Here is a 27,271-nt window from a genome sequence, read left to right on the forward strand (position 1 = left end):
GCGAGCCTCAACTGCTGAAGTTATATTCTATTTGATAAAGATCAGTTTCTAAAAGTGGCGGCGTGCAGAATGAAGGTATGGACATACAAAAATTACATGATTTAAGTCTTGAACATGGTTAAGGCAGAGACCGCAAAATTACCCATTCTTCAGAATACCGTCCCAGATACATGTGATAACTCATAATGGGAGCAAATTTAATCTTAATGAAAAGATGATTCTCCATACACCATGTGGGAGATTCCAAAGGAGATAGGGTTGAGGATTTTTATAGATGCTACTGTCAATTATGATCTTATTTGTTGCGTGCTGTAAGCTGAGAAGAATATCCCTTTTCCTACTCACTATGTACAATGATTTTTTTTATCAGACTTTTAAAAAAAGGTTTTGGGAACAGTAAATCTCCACTCTGGACAATCTCTCACATTTCTAATTCTGTAAGAAGAATAAAGTGCACTTCTTTCTTCCAAACTATGGAAAATGTTGTGCTTTAATGCAGCTCTAATAGAACCCATTTTGCTTCCCAACAAACTGTTCCCCCACCTCAGAACAGCAGCCATAACGACATAGCTGTAGAGGGTAGCCCAAATTCAAGTTGAAGAGCAGACCGGGAAGGTAGAGAGTTCAAATTGGACACCACATGCTTCTAGCGGGCGCGCACACACAACTTGAGGGCTTGTTTTTGTTGTTTTCTTTTTTTACTTTAAGCGTGAGGCGCGCGTGCGGCCATTGCTTGTTTTTGTTGTTGTTTAATTTAAACTAGTGGAGCGGGGCAGGAGACGAGTAGTTTGCTAGTACAGAGAGTTTGTTTTTCTTTTTCTTTAATTAAAAAACGCATCACAATATGCAAATTTGAAACATGCCTCCCTGTGTCTCACAACCCCAGCCCCCCCCCCCTCATCCCTCCCACAACCCCTCCCTCATCCCGAGTGAACGCGTCCAACTGCTTTGTGTCGCCATCTTGTTCGCATGAAGTCATGAAGGTTGGATTCTGGCACCAGTCTTGGGTTACAGGTATGCAGACATCCACTGTTTCAGCATTTTCCCACACTTGAACTGCCAAAAAAACCAAAAAACCTTCTTGTGCTCACTTTCAGAGTTGTCAGGAGGTCTCCCTGGTGAGTTGGAGTCCAGTGTGACAGGAGCACCCCTGGCTCTGGTCTTTGAGAGCGTACAGTTGCATGCTGTTTTCTGGGGTACTATGCGTGAGCTATATAGCTTACAACAAACATATAACTTGTTGGTTAGGTCGGTGGGCTGTGCGCCTGCTTCAGAGACCTGATTGCGCCTGCTTCAGAGACCTGATTCTGCCAGCCATGCTCAAGATTCTCTAGCACGGCTCGGCTTTTTGTCATTTCATTATGAATAAAATAAGTGCCACTGAGTTTAATAATTATACTGACTACGTTAGAGCGGTGAGACTTGTTAGTTTGAGTGTTGATTGAATGGACCGTAATAGATTATTTTCAGTCTGAAGGAGCTCTTTGTGCATATTTCCTACTGCTGTTTTATTAGCTTTTTTACAGTGTTTTTTACTTCAGACTCTAAATAGTACAATTTTGTTTTCAAAATTAAAAGTATTTACGTTTCCCATAGAATTAATTCTAGCGAACTGGTTGCTCTGGGTTTAAGTTAAGGTTAGCAGAGGAGTATGGACACCAGCTGTAATATCTAGGAACAGAGTATTAGCGGGCACAATACTCTCTTTCCGACAAGGAGTCAGATTTTTTTGCTGTCACAAACTGGAAGATGTTCTCTAATGCCTGCAGTCTCTTGTAGGCAGCAGTCACAGTCGTGACTCCGCCTGTCCGCTCTTTTGCTGAGCGGTCTCTTCTGGCACAGTTAGACTGGAAGTTCATGTGTCTCCGCTAATGGCGGGAGTCTCTCGAAGAGGCAGTCACACTTTGGAAACCGTCTGTCCGCTCTCTTGCTGAGACGTCTCTTACAATCACAGACTGGAAATTCCTCTGCCTTCTCTGGTGGTGAAAGCCTCTCGTAGGCGGCAATCACAGTCTGGACTCAGTCTGTCTTCTCTTTTGCGGAGGGGTCTCTTCTGGGACAATTACAGACTGGAAATTCCTTCTGTCTTCTCTAGTAGCGGCAGTCTAGTGTAGGCACAGTCTGGACTCTATTTGTTCTGTCTGTTTGCCAGGGGTCTCTTCTGGGACAGTCCCAGGCTGGATGTCTTCCAGCCTTCTCCAATGGTGGGAGCCTCTCGTAGGTGGCAGTCACAGCTTGGACTTAGTCTGTCTTCTCTCTTGCTGGGAGGTCTCTTCTTGGACAGCACATGCTGGATGTCTCCCCAGTGGTGGGAGTCTCTTGTAGGTGGTAGTCACAGTGTTGACTCTGTTTGTTTGTCCTGTCGGTTACCGAGGGGTCTCTTCTGGGACAGTCACAGGATGGATGTCGCAGTACACACAGGGAAGAGATGCTTAGTCAAGCACAGGACGTCTCTCCTGGCAGCAGTCTTTTGTGGGCAGTTAATGATTGTGACCCAGTCACCCCTGCCTCACTTCTCCCACTCCAGTAACCTTTGAATGTTCCAGCAGAGGGCATTGTGGGGAAAACGATAACAAGCGTTTAGTCATTTGACGCACATTGACCTTTTTGGATGGGAGAGATGGAAAAATTCATTAACTGGCAATTTGCTGCAGCAAGTGTGCCCTCAGAAAAAAGTAGAAGTGCTTGTGTAAAAGAGGAACTCCTATACTGTGCAATGCGCACACGGGTCTCCAAAGCAGGTACCTTAACCTGATGAGCTACCTTGGCGGGGTGCAGTCCACCCAAACTGTTGAGATAGTAGCCTGTCTACTGCAGCGTGCATGCATACCTCTCACCTAAATTCTGAGGCAGCATTGTGTGCAAAATAACAATGGACTGGGATGCAGCGCGAGTAATTACCAGTGGCTGTGATTAATTCAGGGACTCCATCCATCACTTTTTGTATACTTGAGTGTGTTGCCCAAAATGGGACAGGTATACCCAGATGTGGGTCTCATGTACACTGTACCAGAGGAGCCAAGAAATACCCAGCTGATGAGCTATAAGAAGAGCGAAACCGGTCCTGGGTTGCTTGTGTTCTGGTTCAAGGAGGACCTGGCCTGGCACTTAAAGCTAGATTGTTAGGTCGAGCCTGGGCAGTGCATGAGCTGCTCTAAACGGCATGCTGTATTCAGGTATGGATTTGAAGCTTCGCCCACTCTCTGCCCATCTTTTCAATTGGCTCCTTTTATAGTCCTTTCTAAATGGTTGCTTCTGATTCGTTAATTGGCTTTTTAGGCCTGCTTTAGTAATTCTTTGTCTACATTTTTAACCTCCCATGAGGACTGGACTTTTTACTTGTCTGGTTACACGGTATGCTTATTTAGTCTGTGAGCACTATTTTCTTTAATTTTTTGGTCCTACTGCAGACACAGCATGCTTTCCTGCAACGGCTTTTAAGACACGCGAGGCACCCTCAGGTTCGCTTATTTATTTTATGTGCTGTGGGAAACTTGACCAGGGTCGTCATCAGGACCAGTTGTCAAGTTTCCCATAAGAGATTTAAGAGAAAGCAACCAATACAAATATAAGAAAAGAAAGACACAAATCACCAAAAGTGTAAAAAGAAAACATAAAAGAGAAGAATAAAAATACTACCAGGCTCTCCAGAAAGCTTCAGCTAAAGAAGCACCAAAGTTGGTTAAACGAAGAAATATATATTTCTTGGCCAAGAAAGACTAGCTACACCTACAGAGATTAGAAAAATTAAGAATGATTGAGCAGACCACGTAGAAAACCCAAACTGGTAGTCTGAGGGGTAGACACATTGATAAGGCTACCTTTAATATTTTAATTAGAGAATTACTACATAAGGTCACCTGTCGTGGACAGGGATTCACAAATCTTGGAAAGCACCACTAAAGCTAGTAAATAAAAAAAAAAAGCAATAAACACAGCCCAAATTATTGAAAAGTAAGTAAGAAAGAAATTCAAAACTTTTCAAAAAATGACAGCAACAGCTAGCAGGCCTAACATCATTGTAAAACGCCGGCTCAGGATGCTCACTGCCAAAACAGACGGAACTCCGATAGCCGACCGCCTATGAGACAAGTTATTGCAATGCAATAAGTCTCGCATTTACGCAAGTTTGAGTAATTGACATTGCAAATAATAATGCCTTTTATTTTTTTTTGTTTTAAAAACATAAATAAAAGTAATTGTTTACAATGCCAATTCTAGGTATGCTTTGACTCTTGCAAAGAGAAATGTAAGGAATCCAAAGAGTTATGTCTAATCTCTCAGAGAGAAAGTTTCTAAAGGTAAGTAAGTAACTTGTTCTGTGTATGTTTATGTAGGAATTTATAAAGTGTGGCTTCAGCTATAAAGCAGAGTAGCAATGAACATAAATGGGGACTTCTACAATTAGTGAAGAGGGAGAAATTTAAAGGTGGTAGAAAGTTAATATTTGGATAGCCGCTAAAGTAAAGAGCGAAATATTGACCCTTATCCACAAGAGTTCATGTGGTATTTGCAGCATGGAAAAGTGTAGGAGGAGGCTTGAATTTGATAGATGGTGATGGGTTAGTGCAATCTGAGGTTGTTTTGTACCCCTCAGCATGTTGCCATAAGATGCTGCTAGAATAGGAAGCTCTTTCCAGAAACAAAGCAGAATCTGGACAGGATATTGTTCCAGGCACTTGAAACAGAACCGTAGATGTAAGCATCTTTTTCTTCTCTTTACAGTTCTTGTAGGCATGGCTTCCTTATGAGGATGGTGTGTTCTGATCCTCAAGAGCTCTTCAACTCTGGCACCTAACTTTAATAAGAAGAGTATTGCTTTGTACATGATGTAGGATGTCTTTAATGTGATGGAATCTTGATTTTAGTAGCCAGTTCTATGAAAATTGGATTGACCCTGTTAAATTGTTCTTTGAGGAGACTTCCTGCAGTGAGTAGTATAGTCTCCATTAGTCTCAAGGGGCTCTCCGGGATGCCAACTAAGATATGGCTACTATCATCGAGATGGGAGAAATCTAAGGCTTTGCCAACTATTTAGAAGTCTGTTTTGTGTAAGAAAGTTTCACTTTGTGGAGCAGAGTCACCTAATGCCAGGTTGTTTTGTGGCATAAGTCTTTTATGGTATAGGAGAGGATGTGGCACAGCTGGCAGAGCTGCTGACTCGGGAGCTGGGGGATCCGGTTTGGGTCTCCGCTTTGGCGCAACATCCTGTGATTCTGGGCAGATCACTTAAACATGAACCCAGATCCCAGATCCCAGTGCCCACTTAAACTTGAACTTTAATTATTATTTTAGAACATATGATATTGTTATTATTATTATTTGGGTTTTGTATAGCGCTAGCTAAACCCAACTGTATCAGAGCACTCCATAGGTTGAGAGAGTAAGGTTACAAGAGGTATAAGAGGGGATTCAAATGAGTCAAAAGTTAAAAACACAAACATACTTATCCAAGTAAGTCCTTAGCGGTGTCCGGCAGGACAGCGAAAAAACAAACCAATCAATACCCCTACCTACACCGCCCCTTTCCCTCCATCCGCTCTTTCCTCCCTCCCCTCCTTTATACCTCTTCCCATACTCACTCCAACATTAAGCACCTAATGGTTATTGACCCTTCTGCAGCTAGCACGCCATTATCTGTCTGTCCCACGCTCATCTCGTCCCCTTGTTCCGCCAAGCCCCACAAGCGCAAAAATGTAGGGCAAATTAATTGGTAAAATTCTGCAGAGAACAGGGAGAGAAATGGTACCCACACTTCTGCGTAAAACACTTAACTGATGTGTTAAAACAAGGGTCATCCGTTCCTTGCCTAGTATGTGCCATTTTCTGTTGAGCCAGTCAAAATGAGTTGGGGGTTTCTCTGAACCCCACAGTGAAAGGATAACCTGCAGCACAGCTTTCAGTGCTAAACCAACAATTCGACCCTGTCTGGATCTAAGGGAAAAGGTCAAAAGGTTAGGAAGCCCCAGGATAATGTACAAAGGGAAATTGGGCAGCTATGTGTCGAAATATGTATCTATGTCTGTCAAAACTGTACCCCTGTATCACGTGCGTTTTGGACATGCCCAGAGGAAGTTAACTAAGGTCCCGGAGCCCTGCAGTCCCTCCAGCAATCTGAGTGTGGTTCCCCTATGCAACCTTGCTGGTGTTAAATACCAGTACGTTACAGTCGTGCCCTGTATTATATGTCCTCCCCGTCCCTGTATGTCAGAATCCGCCCCAATTCGAGCTCCCATCTTCTCTGGCCCGCTGTTTTCTGCCCCACATGGAGTGGCAGCTGATGCACATATAATTCGGTGATAACACACCCCTGACTTTCCTTGGACTAAAGCGACACAAGCCAAAGCGACAAAAGCCACTGTTCGAAGGGTGCTAGGGGACTTGCCACGCCACCTCGGCTGTCCGGATTGAGAGCACAGTGGCGGACCTGTACGTAGCACATCCGTTCTGTCTCTGGCAGGCCATAGTCAGCCTTGAGTTGTTCAAAGGGAATGAGTCCCTCCACGTCACATAAGTGACAGGGGCGGCCTGCGTGGCTTGCGGATGGCAGGTCAGGCGTGGGAGATCGCAGGGGTATCGGGCATAGAGTGTGGCCTGGGGGCGGGGAATCGGGCGGGGAGGGAGGATGAGAGGGAGCTTACATTATGTATAAAAAATTTGAAAAATAAACTTCCCTTGCTGCCGGCCAGGTCCCACATCTCTGCTCCTGTTCTCCTCGATCACATTGAGGACAGGAAGCTGGCCCCACTTTCCAATGACAACGCTGCAGTGCAGCGCTCTAATTGATTGAGCACCCAGGCTCCCCTAACAGATCACATTGCTGCAGCAGCATTGTGATTGGTTTTGAGCATTCTGGATTAACGCTCAACCAGAGAATGGGAGCCTGCATGGAGCATGGGGAAAGTGCGCATGACTGGTTTAGGCGGCCAGAGATGGCCGACCAAACAGTCATTGCCCACTTAAGTGGGCTAACTCTCTGCCCCTGCCCTGCTTAAAGAGCAGAGCAGCCCCCCACTCACCTACCCACAAAGCTGCAGGAAGCAGAACTAAAATGAAAATAACACAAAGTTATCATTTTTGGTTTCTGCTTCCCACCGTTAAAAGCAGTGGGTCGACGCTGTGGGGGATCCACCCCTGATAAGTGACCAATCAATCTACAGCCTACTGCCTGCCATGCTTTAAAGGCAGAGGGGTGGAGGCCAGGAGTAAACTCCATGTTCCCCAGGATTGGTTTCAATGGTGAGGGAAACTTGGGCACCAAGTAGTGACCCGGTCCCAAACATTAAGAGTGTTGCGCTAGTTGCAAGGGATGAAATAAGACCCAAGGTTCTTTGGCTGTTCCAGAGCCAAGGGATTTTCTAGAGATGGTCTCCTGCTATTGCCCTATCTATAAAACATCATTGCTTCAAATGGCGGCTCCTTCGCTAAGGCAGAGGAGCATTGCCCCACTGCTTTGAGAGCAGTGCAGAGGAAAATAAAATGATAACTGAAAATTATCATTTTTATTTTTCCATTCCTAGGGGCGGGGCTGGCCAGAGCAATTGACGGGGCAGGAGTGTTTTTCACTCCCTAAGTGCGGATGACTGTTTGGCCGGCCTCTTGGGCCAGTCAAATGGGTCTTGCACACTTTGCAGGAACATGTACAGGCTCCCTGACCCCATCTGAGAGCTTATTACAGCGCTCAGACCAATCACAACGCTGCATTGCAGCATTATCATTGGCTTAGTGGAGCACGGGTGCTTCCTACGATGGAGGAGAGGCAGCGGCTGCAACGCGACTGGAGGTAATTTTGATTTCTTCTTAGAAAATAGTCTACCTCCCCTTGCCCCCCTTTCCTATCAGCCGCCCCTGGACTGATTGCTTCTCGGACTTCTTTTGGCTCCATTCCAGGAGGAACTGATGTTGCACGGCTTGGTAGTAGTGCAAAACCTTATGTACACCCAAACCCCATTTACGGACCAGGCAGTGAAGCTGGTTGTGGTTCCTACGAGTCCTTGTCCACCCCAAACAAATTGATGGATTTCCACCTGGAATGATGGTAACTTGCCCACTGGGGGTGTTAGTGGGAGAGCTTGAAACCGGAATAAAGCTGTCTGTAAGAGAGTCATTATCAGAGCCATCACTCTCCAAGCCAGGAAAGACAGTAGTGTTTCTATTGTGCAAGGTCCGTCCGGACCTGTCAGAGTAGGGCCAAGCAGTTGATAGCCACTGTCTCATTTATGGTGGGGCCTATTTATATTCCAAAGTATGCCACCAAAGAGTCTGCTCATGTAAATGGATAGTGAGAAACCAGCTAGTCCAATACAGCAGGAGTAACCAAGAGGTTGATGTGAAAGCCTGACGCCTTCCTGCCCTGCTCAAGTTCAGTCAAGAAAGCCGGTAGGCCCTGCAATGGGTCCTCAATCACCACAATAAAACCATCCGCGTAAAGGCTAATAGTGTGTTCCTCACCTCCAAACCTCGTCCCGGTAATGCACGGATCATCCCTAACCCTGTGTGCCAGGGGCTCCAAATAAAGAGCAAACAACGGGGGCGGCCCTGCCTCGTACCTCTTACAGTTGGGAAAGGGGCTAAAAGCACTCCATTCACTGAGAACGCTGTCCTAGGTGCCCCCTAGCTGCTAAGGGTCCATTGCAAAATCGGTCTCCAACTGCAGAATGGGTCAGTGTTCCTTCTAGATAGGACCAATGCACATGGCACATGGTTGAACGCTTTTTGAGCATCAAAAGCTGAAAGAATCCATGGCTGATTGAATTTGTCCACTAAGGGGAGGATTCGCTTTGCGTTGCTCCATTGGGGGCGAGGGATAAACCCTAACTGGTCGGGATCTGTAAGGCCCAGCAGAAGGAGTCCTAGCCTTGCTGGTGAAAAGCTTGGCATCCAAGTTTATATGTGAAATGGGTGGATATGAACCACACAGGCATCTGTCCGTCCTTGGTCTGGGTAGAACTGTAATGGTTGCCTCCAGTATGGTTGCCTCCAGTATGGAGTGAGGATAGAAGCGAGCACCTGACGAAACGTTTCATAGAAAAGGGCTGGAAAGCCATCGGGGGACTGGGTATTTAAGGAACTCCTGTCTTGCAATGGCGGTAATGCCTTCCTCTATGAGAATGGGCTGATCCAGGGAAGCAGCCTGTTGGGATGTTAGTCGGGTGTGTGTGGCTCTTGCAGATAGGCCATGAGTCTGCAGACTGCAGGTCGTGTGCTTCGTAGAGGGGCTTATAAAAGTCCCTATAGGTGACTGCTATGTCCAAATCCTCTGTTACTTTGCTGCCATCCAACTGGAGAATGGCACCCACCTTCTCATCCTGACACTTTGCTCGTAGCTTGTGGGCTAGGAGCCTGTTGCATTTATGCTCCCTACGTAGGAGGAGTGCTGCAGGCTCAGCAACACATATTCTGCCCTATCCAGGTCTAGACTGCTAATCTTTTCCCTCGCGTCTCCAGCTATCACCGTATCCTTGGGGCCCCAGTCCTTTTTAGTTTGAGCCTAGCGCAGCACGCATGCGTTGCTCTCGGAAAACGACCTCTTGGAAACACTCTAGACTTTTCACACGCTTGTGTGCATGTTTTTTTTTTTGTTTGTTTTTTTCTATTGGGCTTTGCGTGCGTCCTATTAAAAAGTCAGCACGCAATTGGACAAAGGCAGCTGCATGTCTCACCTTTCCCAGGAAATATATGTGCCTACGGCTTGTGGTTACGAGCAGGGGCGCCATCTGTTCGGGGTCATTTCACCATCTGTTTTTAATTAGCTTGTTCGCCGCGCTGCTGTGCTTACTCACCCCAGCTTCTCTCTCGTGCCATTCTTTTTAACCAACCCTCCCTTCACATGCCACATGCACACACACAGCCCTGCCAATGCTCTGTTTGCATTGAGAAACTTGTGTATTCGCTGTCATGCTAGGCTAATTGCTGTTGAACTGTAGAACGATGAAGACAACAGAATTGTGTTTTGACAGTGGCAGCAGAGGTAGAGAGGCCTCTGCTTACACACACAGCTCCTGATTTTCTCTACTGTGCTCGCTTTCTGATTTGGTACTGGCATTATATAATGCAATCTTCACTTTAAGGCAAGCACCCTATTAATCTTATCTTTAACCTCACAACCGCAGGTTCGAACCCCAGCGCGTCTAATCAACCTTTCATCCTACTAGAGGCCGACTGACTAATTAACATTCATTTGGTTGGCAATAAACATCTGTTCCTCTGCACCAAGATGCAGCATACTCAAGCCCCACCTTCACTTGCACACTGGGATAACTCACTTTCGCCACCTTTCAATTTGGCTCCTGGTGTTCTCTACTGTGCTTGCTTTCTGATCTGGTACTGGCATTATATCATGCAATCTTAACTTTAAAGCAAGCTTCCTATCAATCTTATGTTTGACCTAACAACCGCAGGTTCGAACTCTGCGCGTCTGCTCAGCCTTTCATCCTACTAGAGATCAACGGACTAATTTCCATTCATTTGGTTGGCAATAAACATCTGTTATCCAGTATTGGGGTATCTTTCAGAGATTCACATGCCTGAATCATTCCCGCAGCCGAGGCAGGAGTCCAACAGTAAATAAAAAAGCAGTGCCAAAGGTAAATGATAGTAGTAGGCCCTAAAGAAAAGGCCTGATGCCTAGATCCTAGTAGCCTATCTGCATCATTATGCTAAAAGGACCAACGTTTTTGTCCCAACCAATCAACTATCAGCACCCTCTAGAACACTCTCTGCAGAGCCAGTTCTCAGATTTTCACCGCAAGTCGTGTGGAAGGGAGTCTCCCTGAGTGCCACTCCGTTTATTCTTCACTATGTCTGACAAGAAGGCCTTGTTCAAGCTCTGCAGAACCTGCGACAAGAAGAGAGTCCATGTTGACGATCAACATAAGGACTGCATCTACTGCCTCTACCCTAAACATGAGGCAAAAGATTGTACAATTTGCCGTACCTTCCCTTCCAAAACTCTAAGGAAGGCAAGAGTCCTGTTGTGGCTTAACTCTTCTTCGGCCGAAGATGATGACCGAGCTAGATCACAGGACAGTTCTTCAAGTGAGGGGAGAAAATCTCTTAAATCCTCCCACTCTACTTCTGGCCCTTCTCAGATGTCTCCCTCTTCTTCCTCTGGGCCTATGCAGTCTGCACAGACTACAGCTCTCAAGGACTCTAAGAAGGAATCTTCCAAATCAGTAAGTAAAACTTCTCAAAATCTTTGGCTTTACCTATATCGTCGATGATTTCTCTCACGTCTACACCTTCTTAATCAACGGCGACAATATCTACTACTTCTATTACTTCTCCTACACTGTCGACGAGGATTTCTATCATAACTAAGAAGATGGTCGTCGAAGAATCGTCGACGAAGACCTTATCGACGAAGTCGTCATTTAAACACTCCTCATCGGCAAAGGTACCATCGACTAAGCTTCCACCATCGTCTAAAGTGTTGTCGACGAAGACGCAAGTGTCTACTGTGCCGTCGACGACTGTCCCATCGCTGAAGATCCCAAGCCCGCCAACTACTATCCAGTCGATGATGGTCCCGTCAACGCGCAGCCCGTCGACAATTGTCCTGTCGACGTCTAGCCCATCGACGAGATCCCGTAGACATCGAGCCCGTCGACGATGATCCCGTCGACAATAGCAAAAAGTCCATCAACGACAATTCCATCTACGATGATCCCGTCGACGACCATACCATCGACAATGGTTGTTCCTGCTGCAACTAAGGCTTTGGTGGAGGTCCCAGCTTATTCGAAGCCAATTTCATCAAAAAGTTTTCAACTTAAATAGTTTTAAAGGCATGAGTGTTCCAATATTTCCTCTTTTACTCCATCTCACCTCCTGGAAACATATGCCTAAGAGGAGGATGATGATTATGACCATGACGATGAAGGGCCTTTTGGGATAGCTCTTCATCCTTCTGAACTGCATATCAAATGTCAATAGGAAGAGGAAGATAAAGAAGACTACAATGAGCACTACTACCAAGTGGATATTATAGTTCCTCATCACACAGTATACCAGAGGCACTCTTGGCACTTGGATACCAGCCATCTGGCCCCTAACCTTATCCAGGACTTGCAAGCCATGCTGGCTGATTATAAGCAGCGGTTTCCCCCGCAGCCGGTTATTTCACCACCTCAGCCTGTGGCGGTTCCAGATCCTTTACCTCCACCTGAGGCTCCGGTACCAATGTCTCCAATTACAGAGTCTCCTCAGGAAGACCAACTTTCTCAGCCTCCTCAAGATCAGAACACTTCCTCTGATGAGGAAGTTGAAGAAGGTGAATTGCCCAAAAATCCTCATTTGGTTCCATGGGATTCGTACATTATCCCTATGCCTTCGCCTCCAACTCCTCTGCCATCTGACTCCCCACCTGAAAATATAGGTGGGTTTCATGACCTCATGCAGCGGGCTGCTACTAGGTTTCAAGAGTCCAGAAAAGTTACCAGAGCCGTTCCTATAATAGATTATATATGGAACGAGGGTATCCTGCCTCAGGCCGGATTCTGTCATTTCCCAGGCTGCCCAGCAAAGGTCTAAGAACCCGGCAACGCTTATTACTACACCGCCGAACAAAGAAGGACGTCATCTTGACCTGATTTGGAAAACGTTTTCAACTATGGCCACCGCTTCTATCAGGGCAGCTAATTCATTAGCAATCATAGGGCGTTACGATCGCCAAATGTGGTCAGATTTGGCTGGTCTTATTGACTTCATTCCAGAGGAGAAAAGACAGGAAGCACAAAAGATTTAACTAGAAGGGGAGCGCGCAGCATCTGAGACGATTGATTGCGCTCTGGACATTGTCAATACAAATTTCAGACAGTTGGCTAGGGCCGAGTTCTCAGGCGCCAGGTTTGGCTTGAAGCCATCACCTTCCGACCAGAAGTCCAAAAAAAGATATTAGACATGGTCTACGATGGCGAATCATTGTTTGGCAAAGACGTCGACTAAGCCCTCAAAGCAATCAAGACCGATATGGGCACAGCAAGATCTTTGGGTTCCTTGCAATAAAAGCGTGGAACATTCAGAGGCTCTAAGGGGCGTGGTTATTCCTCTAGAGGAGGTTACTAAACACAACAGAACAGGCAATATCGGCCCCAATATAGGCAAAATTACCAATCATCGTACCGCCAATCCAATACGGCTGGTTTCTCTCGCCAAGGAGGTCGAAAGCAATCCAACAACCAAGGGTGAGACTCAAGCAGAAAACAGTGATCTCAGCAGGGCGCCAATCACATCTCCTCCCCGTGGGCGCAAACATTTAATAATTTGTGGACAAGTGGCAAGAAATTACCTCCGACCAATGGGTTCTAGATCTGGTGAAAAATGGATACACCCTAGAATTTATCACAAAGCCACCTACCACTCCTCCCAGGGGACTGCCTCCCCCTCGTCTTCACTTATTGTTAAAAGAAGCTTGTACAATGTTCCTCAAAAATGCTATAGAGAAGGTCCCAGTACATCAGAAACAGACCAGTTTCTATTCACGTTTTTCCTAATCAAAAAGAAATCAGGGGAATGGCGACCGATCCTGGACCTTCGCAACCTGAACAGATTCCTCAAAAAACAAGGGTTTTGCATGGTCACTGTAGGAAGGGGGAGGCTCTAGTTGGCGCAGTGTAACACTAGCGACAAGCAGGGACTCTCTCTTCCTCGTCAGGGCTGAGGGTTACCTTCCAGACAACCTCTGCTTACCCTCTAGGTAGTGTGGCTTAAGCAGTCGTAGGCTAATCTTTGGGGCACATAGGGTTAAACACTTGCAATATTACACCCTCACAACTAACCCACCCCACAATGAGACCAAACTGTATTCTGTAAAAATATATATATCTTTATATAAGTTTCAAGCAGGCTTATGAATACAGTTATCAAACTTTCAAATAGCGGTTCCAAGTTACTTAGTTCAAGTTGCCACAGTTCTTTCTAGCAATAAGCGTTCTTTAGGGCCTTCCGGCCAGTTCACCAAAGTTCTTGTGGAGCGGGCGGCTTCCAGGGGAGCTGTCCCACGTCGCGTTGCCTTCCCGGGGTCGCTGTTCGTTGCGGCTCTCAGCCGAGCAGGTCACGGGTCATCCGGGGCAGCGGTGCTCTGTGGCGGCAGGGTCCTTTCCTCGTCGTCCGCTCCAACCCTGGAGGCGGCGGCTGCTGTGGTGGCAGCCAGTGGCAGTACGGTCCCCAAGTGCAGGACGTACCCAGCCAAGGGCCGGTTGCAGCTGTACGCTCACAGCTGAGCTGTCGGGCAGGATACCGACCAGAGGGGGGTTCTCACAGGGCGGCTGTCCGTCTTTGCAGGTGGGCTGACGGCTCGAAGCACAGTCAGCTCGGGAGCTTGGACCGGACGGGTCCTCCTTCGCTTTGCTCTCGGTTCCCGGTGCAGATGCGGTCACGGTGTTCAGGCCAGCGGCGGCTGGACCTCACTTTGCTCTCGCTGTTGCCTTGGGTCACGGTGTTCGGGAGGATATCAATGCCTTGGATTACGGGGAGCGTGGCAGGCTTGCCCAGCGCTCCCAGACCCCTCGGTCAGTACTGCAGCGATAAGCAGCACACACAGTCGCTTTCTTCAGGGTGTAGCGCCCACTGGTCCTGGGGCGCTGGTCAGGGGGCAAGTTCAGCAGCAAGCCCTTGGAGATCGTTTCAGCAGAGTTTGGCACAAAGTCTTGTCAAGTAAAAGTCTTTTCGCAGTCTTTCCTTTTTCCTCTCCTTCGGCAGCAAGGCACCAGACACAGGCAAGAGACAGCACTCTTCCTTGTCCTTCACGGTCCTTCTCGTCGGGCAGAGTTCCTTCTGTAGCCCAAACAGGATCTAATTTTCAAGGAGCAGGGCTCCTTCTTTTATACGGTATTTCTTTTGTTCTCCCAGGCCAGGGGGGCCTTTGCATAGCCACTTTCAGTTCTTGAGTACCCCGGTGGGTGTACTCCGGCTTCTGCTTTCAGTGTGAGGGGCAGGCGCATCAGACGCCCCACAGGAGGTGGAGCCAGCATTGTGCGGACAGGGGCCGCCAGAGTACCTTGTTGATGGGGCTTCGCCCTTCCTGGGCCAGGTGTCGGCTGAGTCATCAGTCGCTCCCCAGGAGGGTGGAGCCAGCATTGTGGTGGCAGAGCACAGCAAGATCCAGAGTCAAGAGCCACTCCTACCTCCCACTAAGGTGTAATCTGCGCATTCACCACCTGTCATCCCACAGCCCTGTCACTCACACATCCCAGACAGTCAGATACACATACCAGCAGAGGCGGGCTGAAATGGTTAGGCAAGCAAACGCTAACTTTCTAAAAGTAGCGTTTGCAAACACAGGATACTAAAATAAACTTGACTACAAGAAATATTTTATCATCCTGAGTTCAGGCATACTAAACATGACGCGCTACCATGCTCCTTGAGCCTGCTGGGATTATAGGGTGTAATAATTCCAGCAGCTCAGTCTGGCCTAATGGAAGCAGGTAGCCTTCAATAGTGAAATACGATTTTGGTTGTAAGTCACTACTAGGACGTGCCACACACATCAGGGCTTGTCCTACCTTACACCTACAACGCACCCTGCCCGCAGGCCTACCATAGGGGTGACTAATATGTAGTCACGGGAAGGTTCAGGGGCTGGCAAGTGGGTGCACTTGCCCAGCTAGCGTGACAGTACGAGACCGCACGCGGGTTCTGCGGTCGCAGTTCCCAGACACATATTTACAGCTGCTTCGGTGGGTGGCGCAACCAGCGCTGCAGGCCTACCAGCAGTATTGGCATCTACAAGCCCCGGCACTCCTAGTGCACTTTACTAAGGACTAACAGTAAATCCAGTGAAACAATCATGGATACCAATCGCATGTACAATTTACAGTAGGGAGCACTTGCACTGCGGCACGGGTCGGCCGTGGCGCAGTGCCCTGAGTATCGGAAAACCAGCAAAACATCGGAGGCACATCAGCAAAAAGTGGAAGGGAAACTCACGCCAAGGTGCCAGGTCTAACAGTCACCCTCTCAGAGATTCTAAGTTGCCTGAACGAGGAAGATTTTATGGCTTCTCTAGACATGGAAGACTCTTACTTCCACATCCCAATCCATCGCAAGTATCTCCGCTTCACTGTGGCTGGTGTCCATTATAAGTTCAAATTGCTCCCGTTTGGACTAAAATCGGCTCCAAGGATCTTCACAAAGTGCCTAGCCCATGTAGCAGCAACGTTACGATCCTGGGGAATCCAGGTATTCCCGTATCTGGACGATTGGTTAATCAACGGTCCTTCGGAGCAAACGGTAAAGACTGCCATTTCAACGTTCGCCATCTCTTCACATCTCTGGGGCTAACTGTGAACAAAAGCATATCCCAGTTACGTCTGATGTAAGTCCTGCCTTTCGTTGGAGCTTGTCTGGACACGGTCCAGTGCAAGGCATTCTTATCTCAAGAAAGACCGCTTCGTCTTCAGAAGCTAGCACTTTTTGTCTCAAAAAGAAAGTCAGTTTCTGTTCGACTCACTACTGGTAATGTGCTCTTCGGCCATGAATCTCATCCCTTGGTATGACTCAGAATGAGACCTTTACAGGAGGAACTGCACCTTCAGTGGCAGCAAGCTATAGGTTACTTCCGCGACATCATCAAAGTCACACCATGTATGGTGGACCCTCTCCATTGGTGGTCACAGATAACCAATGTGGTAGAAGGACTCACGTACAAGCAGGATGTCCCATAGTTCATTTTGACCACAGATGCATCCATGGAAGAATGGTGAGGTCATTTCTAAGATTTACAAATACAAGGCAAGTGGTCTCAAAAGTACAGACAACAAATCAACAGCCTGGAATTACGAGCAATCTTCCTATCCTTACAAGTTTTCCTTCCAAGGATTGCTGGCTCATCTGTACTAGTTCGAACCGACAATATCACCAGCATGTTTTACATGAACGAGCAAGGAGGGACAAGATTGGCAACTTTGTCAAGAGAGGCTCAAGAGTTGTGGGAATGGGTTACACTCGCAACATAACCCTCAAAGCTGAGCATGTCAGAGGTCTCCACAATACCCTGAAGGACACGCTCAGCAGGACCCTATCAGACTGTCACGAGTGGGAGCGAGAGTACGCTCAGGTGAGCAGAGTGTTCTAGGCTTGGGGCAAACCGACATTGGATTTGTTTGCAACGAAGCAAAACAAGAAATTCCAATATTACGCCAGCAGGTATCCACAACAGGGGTCAAGGGGGATTGCCATGTCCATGCGATGGTCAGGAATTTGTGCTTACGCTTTTCCCCCTATCCCTCTAATACCGAGGGTGTTACACAAGATGAAGTCAGAGGGCTGCCGTCTCATCCTGATTGCCCCCCAGTGGCCACGTCAGTACTGGTTTCAAGAACTTCTGTTGCTATCCCAGGACCAGCCGATCTGTCTTCTTCCAACACCCACTATGCTGTTGAGTAACAAGGGGCAGGTGCTTTACCCAGACCCTCAGTCTCTAAATTTACACGCATGGCTCCTGACTTCCTAGAATTCACAGACCTTGACATCCCTCAGGATTGTCGTGACATCTTAACTAAATCACTAGCTCAGAGCCCAATTAAGACTTATTGTCTTAAATGGAAGAGATTTTGCTGTTGGTGTGAAACTAACAAGGTTTACCCGATAGAAGCTCCTGCAGAACAAATTCTTCCTTATCTGCTTCATCTGACTAGGTCTGGACTCACCTTTTCATCAGTTAAAGTCCATTTAGGCTCGCTCTTCATTAATCAATCAATTCATGAAAGGTCTTTTCTGAGCTTTTCCTCCGGTGAGGCCCCCTCTAACGGAGTGGGAACTTAACACGGTCCTCACGCAGTTAATGGAACGCCCATTCAAACCCATCCACAAGGCCAAACTCAAGTTTCTCACATGGAAAGTTGCTTTGCTTCTAGCTCTAACATCTGCTAGAGGAGTAAGTGAAATTCAGGCGTTCACTATAAAGGAACCATTTTTGCATTTCTCTAAGGATTATGTCACCCTTCGGACTAACCCTACATTCATACCTAAAGTACCGTCACAGTTCCACCTCAATAAACCGGTGAAGTTAGGAACTTTCTTTCCAAACCCGACTACACCAGCGGAAAGAACCTTCCATTCTCTTGACATCAAGAGATGTTTAAAATTCTATCTACAAAGAACAAAAACCTTTAGAAAATCTGATCAACTGTTTGTGGCTTACGGACAAGCTACACTGGGAACAACAGTCACAAAAGCCACAATTGCTAGTTGGATAGCTTCTACAATCCATTTCTGGCATGACCAGTCTAACAGGCCATTGTTGAGGAACGTCAAGTCCCACTCCAAGATTCGCATGCACCCACCCTCCTCCCCGTAGTTTCAGTTCTCTGTTTTGGGACACTTACTTCCCATTTGTGCTAAGGAAAATCTGAGGAGAACTGGCTCTGCAGAGAGTGTTCTAGAGGGTGCTGATAGCTGTTTGGTTGGGACAAAAACGTTGGTCCTTTTAGCATAATGATGTAGATAGGCTACTAGGATATAGGCCTCAGGTTTTTTCTGTAGGACCTACTACTAACATTTACCTTTTGCACTGCTTTTTTATTTACCGTGGGACTCCTGCCTCGGCGACGGGGAATGATTCAGGCATGTGAATCTATGAAAGATACCAATACTGGATAACTGAAGTTTACAGGTAAGTAACTTGTTTTCTTACTCCGCACCAAGATGCAGCATACTCCAGCCCCGCCTTCGCTTGCACCCTGGGATAACTCACTTTTGGCTCCTTTCAATTCGGCTCCTGATTTTCTATACTGTGCTCGCTTTCTGATTTGGTACCGATTTGGTACTGGCATTATATAATAGGAGCCAGCAGCAGTGGCGCGCAGGCTACCATCTGTTTTGGGTCAGGTTTCATTTCCAGACCTTGCCGCTTTCATTAGACGGCGTATAGGAGAGCCGATGGAATGCTGCCTGTGTTGTTAACGGCTACGAAGTCCGTTATCGTCCGACTGATGGATGGATAGTTAAGATACTGATATGATTTGTGTGCCCACAAGATATAAAAATAAAGAAATCATCCTAATACATCTCATACCTTCCATGCCTCTGTACTTTATTGCACCATAATACGGCTAAGCACATCTTGCTGAAATCAAATGAACACAGGGCAGATATTTAAATGTTGCGGACAATACAACAATAAGCAAAATCACGTAAAGCTGGAATTTTTACATTTTATCTTTACATACTAGAAAGAACAAATATGTATAGAAAACTGGTTTAAAAGTGTTCTGGAGGTGATCAATGAGCGACTAACACTTAAGGTAAACATATAAAGTAACATATAAAGAAATGGCACGTTACAAATGAATAACTTCAATTTTGTTTTCAGTCCGGTTTAGTACCGGGTCCACCCTTGCAGACTCTTTGAATAACAACTAATGTCTAATTTTTCCCTAGGGTGAGTTACCTGACTGCGGCTTTCCACCAGTGCCTGAGAGCAGCTTGTTTTAGTGCTTCAGCCGAGGAGGAAGGGAAAAGTCTATAGCTGCAATTTAAAGTGGTCAAAGCGCATGGAGAGCCACAGGCAGTTCTCCTCAGGAGTTTCTCACTCTCGCTCACAGCAGTTTTTGCTTCTTACAGGGCCCCTTGCATACTGTTTTAAGGCAACCTATCCGCCCGCCCAAGCAGCAGCAATGCCTTTTTGGAAAAGGCATCCTGCATAGTCTTACTCACCAACGCTAACAAAACTGTGATACATTGTCATTGAGATCCCGAGTGTACGCTATAACACCAATCCCACACTCTCTCTGTGCCTGCAGCCAGCACTGCAATAAGGTTTTTTTTTTTTTTTTTTTTTTTTACATTTTTGAAAACCTTTATTGTGCACATGAAGGATACCAATACGGGCCTACAACCATCCGGCCGGCCACATGACATTGAGCACCAGTGCTAGCAATACGGTCCCCTAGCGGCATCAGGTGGCATAGCATCACATATCAACGGTTACACTGGTAAAGGCATGCCGTCTAGGAGAAGGAGCGCTGAAGGTTAAATTTTAAAGTTTTTTCCGATCCAAAAAATCAATAAAGAATAGATGCAAGGAGAGCTGGATCCGTACAATAATTCCCCAACATGAGTAGGCAGCATAAATAATAGCAACATTTGGGTTGAACTTCTCGTCAGAGTGACAATACAATAGAAAAACAAACCGAACAGCTGAAATCATGCCTGCGCCACCCCCCGCGCCACCCACTCCCTACTAGCCCCTATCGCAGACCCAGAACAGAAAATAGGAAAAGAAAGCGCAGAAAGTTGAAAAAAAGGCCCATAGAACTAAAAGGAAAAATAAAATCTACCCCCCCACCCTGCACCAACGCGGAGGCTACGGCCTACCCCCCCCGACAATGTGCCTGTCGCCCATTAACGAACCCGAAATGCAGTCCAAGATAAGAAAGAGAAGAAAAGAAAATAGAAGAAAAAGAAGAAAAACTGACTCTTATATATAGAGAGTGAGAAAAGGCCACCCTAGTCTACAACTCTCACCAAATACAGATAAAGCGGGAGGAGGAGCACTTCCGAACATTCCCAGCCCCCAACCAAAGGCGCCATCCCCACACAGTATAATACAACTCTGAGAGAGGCAATAATACGAAAGCAGTGGGGAAAAGGCATCACAACATGTATAGCTGAACAATATTACAGGTCCGAACCCCACCCAATTACCATATTACATACACAGCAATAAATGCAAAAAAACATAGACCCAGGTGGGAATCGGAAGAATGTACCCCCGGACCCTCCATACCGCATGGAACCGCTCTCCCAACCACAAAAGAGCAACAGCCTGACCCCGTACTTTTTATCCATAAAGGGGAGAAAACAGCACACACATCGCAATCAACATTTACAGGATGTAGGCAAGCCTGGGTCCCCCCTTGTCGATTGGAGGGCACGAGACGCCACTACCACAAACTATCGAGAACCCCAGTCGCGAAGGCATCCACTATCCCAACCATCAACAACAGAATAGGACCGGCATGTTAAAACGGCAGTGCTAAGTGTGTGCAAAGAGCAAACCAGTAGAGACAATTCCAAACTAGTTCCCGCCCGCCGGCATACCCTCACAAAAGTGGAAACCGCCTAGCCCTGGCCCGAACGTGGACGAGCTCCCCTCCCCCCCTCACACGCAAAGTCCAACCCTTCGGGGACAAAGAGACAAGATGGCCGAAGTGGGGGAGGGGAAGGGACACAGTCACAAAATGAACGTCGTCGGTCTCCAGGAAGGTCACCGAAGTACGTTGAGAGTCTCATCAACCCAGCCAAATAATAAAGGTTCCACCACCGGGAGATGGGAGGCCCCGGGGATAAGGCACGTAGGGAAGGTTCAGGCCGAGCAGTTGCTGAGTCCGACAGCGGTAATGCTGAACGAGGCAGGAAGGCAGGTTCAATGTCGGAGGGAAACAAAGTATCACTAACCAATCTCTCAACTGGTATCGAAGAACAACAGGTAGCGGTGGATACAGTGGCAATATTGTCAGGGATCCCCGGATAGCTTGTATCCCTATCAGCCAGCTGCGGGTGCGATTTCAGGCTCCGCGATGAAAGGACTCTCTGCTCCCACTCCCGGTCAGCCATGAGGGCATCAAGCTTCTCGCCCAGCTCATAATAGCCACGTCTCCGCGCCGCTTTTAACTCACCCAGTGCCGCCAAAACATCCCCGTTTGACCACACCGGCTGTGGGTCTTGCAGTTTCAGGGCAGGGAAGGGCGAGCGGGGGCTGGTTTCCTGCCGGGACGTGGAATCGTAGTCCCAATGCGGGGGCAAGCCGTCGTCCTCACGGAGCAGGCAGAGAGGCGTCGCCATCTTGTAGGCAAAAGAACAAAGGAGCCAGGAGTGGGGGTCCACGAAGTTGCACCGATCGACAATTTAAGCCCCCATCAACTCCGGGGACACTTCTCGGCTCACTGGTCCACGCGGAGCCAGAGCGACCTCTGTGTATAGTCCGGCTGACAGGAGAGGAGGGATCGCCAACCCTAAAACAGGAGCGACAATGGAGTCGAGGCAGCACGGAACCAACATCCAGTAAGGAGGTCCGCCTCGCCCCCAACCTAGCCACGCACTCGGGCTGTGGAGCGAATGCAATGTGAAATTCCGCCGGCCCGCCGGCCCGCAAATGGGATCTTCAACTGCAGACGACGGTGGCGCTGTCCCCACTGCAGTGGCGTACAAGCAGCCCGGCCGTCACGGTGCTCAGGGGCCGGCGGGACACGAAGGTACAAGCCGGGGTCCAGGTCAGCAAAGTCGATTCCGGGATTACTGCGGTTGCCGGGCAGTCAGAGGCTCCGGAGTAACGCTGGCGAAGTCAGCATACCATAACGCACATCCCGCTGACGAAATGGCCAAGGATAGCAGGCAGGATGAAGGTGCGGGAGACAAGAGCTGGCGGAGCCGAGAGCCTACACGTCCGCTCCGGTCGCCATCTTGGCTCCTCCCTCTGCAATAAGGTTTTTTAATTTTTTTATTTGCCCACCAATTAGTTCATAATTGTAGCTCAGTTCCTACTGTGGATCGCGTTATTCAGTAATTCTGTCAAAGGGAGATGTATTTGGTGAAATGTTACCATTTGGTGCTAGAGTACACACCAGCTAATTCACCAACTTGGGTTCTAAAGTTTACATCACCGATAATAAGTTGGGCGTACTACCATACCCTGTGTATGGCTTACAGCTTTGCTTAAGATGTTCATCAGGAGGCTGCCGGAAACCTCTAATGAATGAATATCACACTCTTTCCCAAAATTAAATTAATTTGATTGTGACTATTAATACTGTGACTGACAGTGACTGGTGGTTATACTTACCGTGTTCATTCTGTAGTTCTTTTTCATCCCCTTGGCACCTTGACTCTCCACTTGCGACTACTGGCCCTCTCACTGCTGTCTCCTGACTGCATGATGCAGCAGTGCTCTCTCCCTTGCCCAGTAGACACGCGTCGGCCGTCTGGGGCTGCTTGGAAATAATTTTCTGGCATGGCCAATAATTTAGCTCCTGTGTCCCCTGACAGAGCGGGCCCCCTGACGGGTCTGAGCACCATCATGCTTTACACGTCAAGCTTTTAGACTTGCTACATTTCTTTTAGGTAACACATACGTTTGAAATATTTGCTTAGCTAGTGCCACCTGGCTGGTGTTTTGCTGCTTCTTTCTGTCTCTGCATTCAGATATATAATACAACAAGTAACATTACACCTACATCAGTAAAATCTTATGATGGTACCATCGTTGGAGTCTTGTGCTTTTCTAAACCAAAAGTGTACTTGCCTGTGTAACCAATTCATCCAAATTGCAAGCTTGCTTTAAGACCCTTTACTTGGCGCTGTATGTATGGAATTGCACAGTTTATCCACTTTTTTAAGCAAATATTTGGAGTGATATTTCACGCTGCACCCACACATGCAATCTGGTTCCTAGCACACATAGACTCTACACTGCCGCCCACAGAGGAAAAAAGTTAGAGGGAACATTGCTCCTAACACCACTGAAGATACTGGTCCAGCACTGTTACCAAGACCTTGTAGGCAACGGATATAAAGAGTGATCCTTACTACAGTAGTTGAGCATTTCTGTTTACTAATTTCAGTTAGAAAGGGTTATTTCGGCAAGACAAAGCAATGCTTTAGTTAATGAGTGGTTTTATTATTTATTTGGGGTTACTGTACTTTCAATAGTTGCCAATAAGCCACAAATCATATGCTAAAATAATTTGAAAAAGGTACAGAGTTCCACACAAGGATAGCTTTCTTTTACTTTCTACATATTCCATTACTGGAGACATATGTGACTGTTAGTGATGCAAATTATAATCAGCCTCTTGTCCCTTTTTTTCAGCTACCAGATATTGCAGTATGTTAATTGAAGAAGAAGGGTTGCACCACCTCTATCGAATCGTGGAAAATCCGCATACTGATCCCGATGTTCAACGTATAGTAATGTCTATTTTGGACAGTTTAGAAAAACATATTACACGCCATGGAAGACCTTCCAGTAAAAAGTTGCAACATGAAAAATAATTGTGCACAAGTAAATATCTGAGGGATTGTCAGTGTTACAATTTACGACGTTATAGTTGGAATGTTTTATGTGAAATGATCACTATGTGAACGTCAATATTGATACAGAGGGAAAGTTGCACAAGTGAATAAAACCTCTGACACAGGAAAAACGTTTCTTATTGTTAGCAAGTGCCCACTTTTGCTTTTTGAGTTTTGTACGTATGGTACAGCACTTCTAAGATCTTAGAAAGAAACAGCTTTCCAATATGAAAATGTAACCAACACAGCTGGACATCTTCAAGGAAGTTTACTGAACTTTTTCAGCATAGCCTAGCCTCTTCATGGACCACTGTAAAGTATTTTCAAATTATCTGAATCCTGTATTATGGTTGTTATTTCCCATTGTCCCATGATCTAGTCTGTGCTCATTTCAACTTTCACAGTCGCCATATCAGTTACAGAGTGAGTTCACTAAAAGTAATGAACAAAAATAGAACATAATGAACAATGCCAAAGAAATGGGAAGCAAATCGATTTTCCAGAGAAAGAATGCCCAATTCCCTCAGGTTTCCAACATCAAAATATAATACACATTTGTATAGTTTGGAATGATCCAAAATGCAGAACAGCCCTTGTGTGTTTTTTGCCTGGGTGAAAAAGACCCATCTCTGGTGTAGGTAAGTTTTCTTTGGCTTATAAGCACAGTAAATAAAATAGGATGGTACTACCTGGCTGGTACTCCAACTTGAATAGTAAATAATGGATTTTAAAGCAATTGGTGTGTCAGCTCCTAACTGTCACAAGCTTTAGAATGGAGAGCACGCAGTGTAGGAGTCAGACCGAGTTCACTAAGAATTTAGAAATGTCTGAAAATGTTTTCAATAATAACACTTACCTGCTGCACCTTAGTAACATTTAATTGCCATAAGTTGAAACTGATGTTTTCTTCTGAGTAGTCGAATATCATATTTGCTAGTGTGGCCTTTCTAATAATCTCACTTCATCGTTCTTATATGCACCCTCTTTGTAGATTTCCACCACAGAGTTATTTTCTCATATGAAGATGTTACTTTGTATGATTATTGAGATAATTTCCTTGTTTCAGCAGCTTCTGCGATTTTTTTTTTTGGTTCATGATACATGAATGTGCTTCATCAAGACACAGTCCTTTGTTATTGTGCAAATATCTGAGAGCACATAGCTATGTAGTTCAACTTTGGGAGCTTTCTAATAATGCTGCACTGTTGTAAACAGAGATGTTATCTTAGTTTCATGAGAGGAGCTATGCCAGGGTAACACTCAGCTATCACTTTTTGTTCTGGTAAATTCATTCTTGTAAGAGTTTCACTTTGTACTTTCGGTAGCTAATTATAAGGCCTTTAGGCATCATTTTTGGTATTGTGAGGTGTCTGTTGCCTTAAACATCAAGAATGGGAGTTTGAGAGGTATGGTTGCAAGATTGTCCTATGAAACACCTTTTTCCAAGGGTTGAGAGTCAGAGCTAGTTCTCTGTACACACAAGCCTGCTGCCTCTTCCCTATAAAGATGATGAACAATTGAGTTCTTTGGGATGGGAATTTTTCCCAAGAGTGTCTATATTAAGTAACTGCCACTGTTTTCACCAGTTGCAGGATAAATATAAGCGTGGTGTATCTGTCACCTTCTTCCTCTGACTCTGTTACTTGTGAAATTGTAAACCATTATCAAGCCAATGACCTGGACATCTTGTATAGTATGGTGTAGTAAAGCAAAGGTCACCTATTAGTTCTACAGGGTCAAAAAAGACTTTGCTTAATTACCTCCCTTCTGTCTTCAAGAGGTGGCGGAAATGGTTGCAAAAGAAGAATGTAATATTTACTAGAGGGTTGCCCAGTTTCATACAGTTAAGGAGCCAACCATCCTGGATTTAAGGTGACCGGATCCTAGGAGTCTACACAGATTATGCCATCCATAGAACTTCCCATATCTCTGCCTTATGGCTCAAGCTTTGCCCAAGCAGAGGGCAAAGTCACATAAACCAAGCCACCATTGATGAGAACCAATACCACTGACACATATCATCTGATACCTGTGATCTCACTACTGTTAGAGACCAGAACACATAAAAGCACAAGCTACAGTAAAACTGGTTCAGTTTTTTCTTTTTTTAGAATCTTTCTTTGTTGCAAGCAAGAGTGAAACACCATCCATTTCCCCAGGAGCAGGGCCCAAGCCAGCCCCCAAGTTGCAAAACAGAATGCCAAAAAAACTAAAATCCATTATCTCAAATTGCATCAATCCCAATATCTTAGTCTAAAATGTAGGTATTTCATCTTCAGAGTGTCTAATATGAGTAGAGATCCTTACCAGTATGCTAATAGGTTTCTAATTTTAGAACAATTGAGTGCTTGGCATATGCTTGGGTCGAACTGTCTCTTTGCGTGACCTCCCTTGTGGATGCATGCACTTTACTCTTTGTTTCGCTAGTTAGCAGAGTGAAGAGAGGAGCATTCTTGGTGGCTTTAGAGAGAGCTGCAGTTGCTTGACAAAGGAGAATAAAGTGAGTGAGAGTAAAATCAATGACTGCTCCAGGTTTTGACAAACCCTATTAGTTAAAGTTGTTTGTCCTTGACCTATACCTAATTAAATGGTACTGGTCACATTTCAGGAAGGAAAGGCAAAACACTTGAAGGAAGGAGTCCACTGATGATATCCAACATCAATCCCAACACTGGCTCCTTGTCTGTAAAGTAGATGTGTTTTCCCTACCCTACAGTTTTTACAGACCTTACTAGGTCAGGATGCTTGTCTTAGACCTGTACCTGACAAAAATGGTACTGAGCAAATTCCTGAGACTGATGGCAAAAAATTTGAGAAGGAAGGTGACCACAGCCAATATCCGAATTCAAGTTCTTACGCCGTGCAATTTCGCCATGCTTTTTTGGAGGACCATTCCCTGAAATAGAATAGAATTCTTTGTTCAAATATTTGTGGCGTTTCCTTATGGAAATGTCACAACTACATTGACTGTTGTCTTGAGTGGTGTACCTCCTCAAGTGCTTATGGATCGATGATCTGTTGAAGAGTCCCTGGTCTTTGGGCATGGTATCACTGTATAGTACCTGTGGATAAATATATGTTAACTGGAAGTTGTCAATATGAGATTTAATTATGCATGTTAAAAAATGAGTGTTTCCAAAGGAATAATATATTTATATTGACAGTTTGTTTAACGTGATAAAGCATCTGTAAGACAATCAAATAAAACGGAAACTTCAAGTAAGAAAGGAGCAGGTGAAGAATAATAGTCTTGTAG

General features: G+C 46.1%; 1 protein-coding gene across 1 annotated transcript in view; it reads left to right on the forward strand.

Moving 5' to 3' along the window:
* ZYG11B (zyg-11 family member B, cell cycle regulator) overlaps window positions 1–24,146 on the forward strand; it is a 285,114-nt gene extending 260,968 nt beyond the window's left edge. Inside the window, exon 14 of the mRNA XM_086952450.1 lies at window positions 23,813–24,146. Within this exon, the coding sequence (XP_086808576.1) occupies window positions 23,813–23,994 (182 nt within the window). The 3' untranslated portion in view covers window positions 23,995–24,146. The remainder of the gene's footprint in view (window positions 1–23,812) is intronic.
* The last annotated feature ends 3,125 nt before the right edge of the window (window positions 24,147–27,271 follow it).

Source organism: Lissotriton vulgaris, chromosome 1_1 (genome assembly GCF_964263255.1).
Source record: "Lissotriton vulgaris chromosome 1_1, aLisVul1.2, whole genome shotgun sequence".
Classification (NCBI taxonomy): domain Eukaryota; kingdom Metazoa; phylum Chordata; class Amphibia; order Caudata; family Salamandridae; genus Lissotriton; species Lissotriton vulgaris.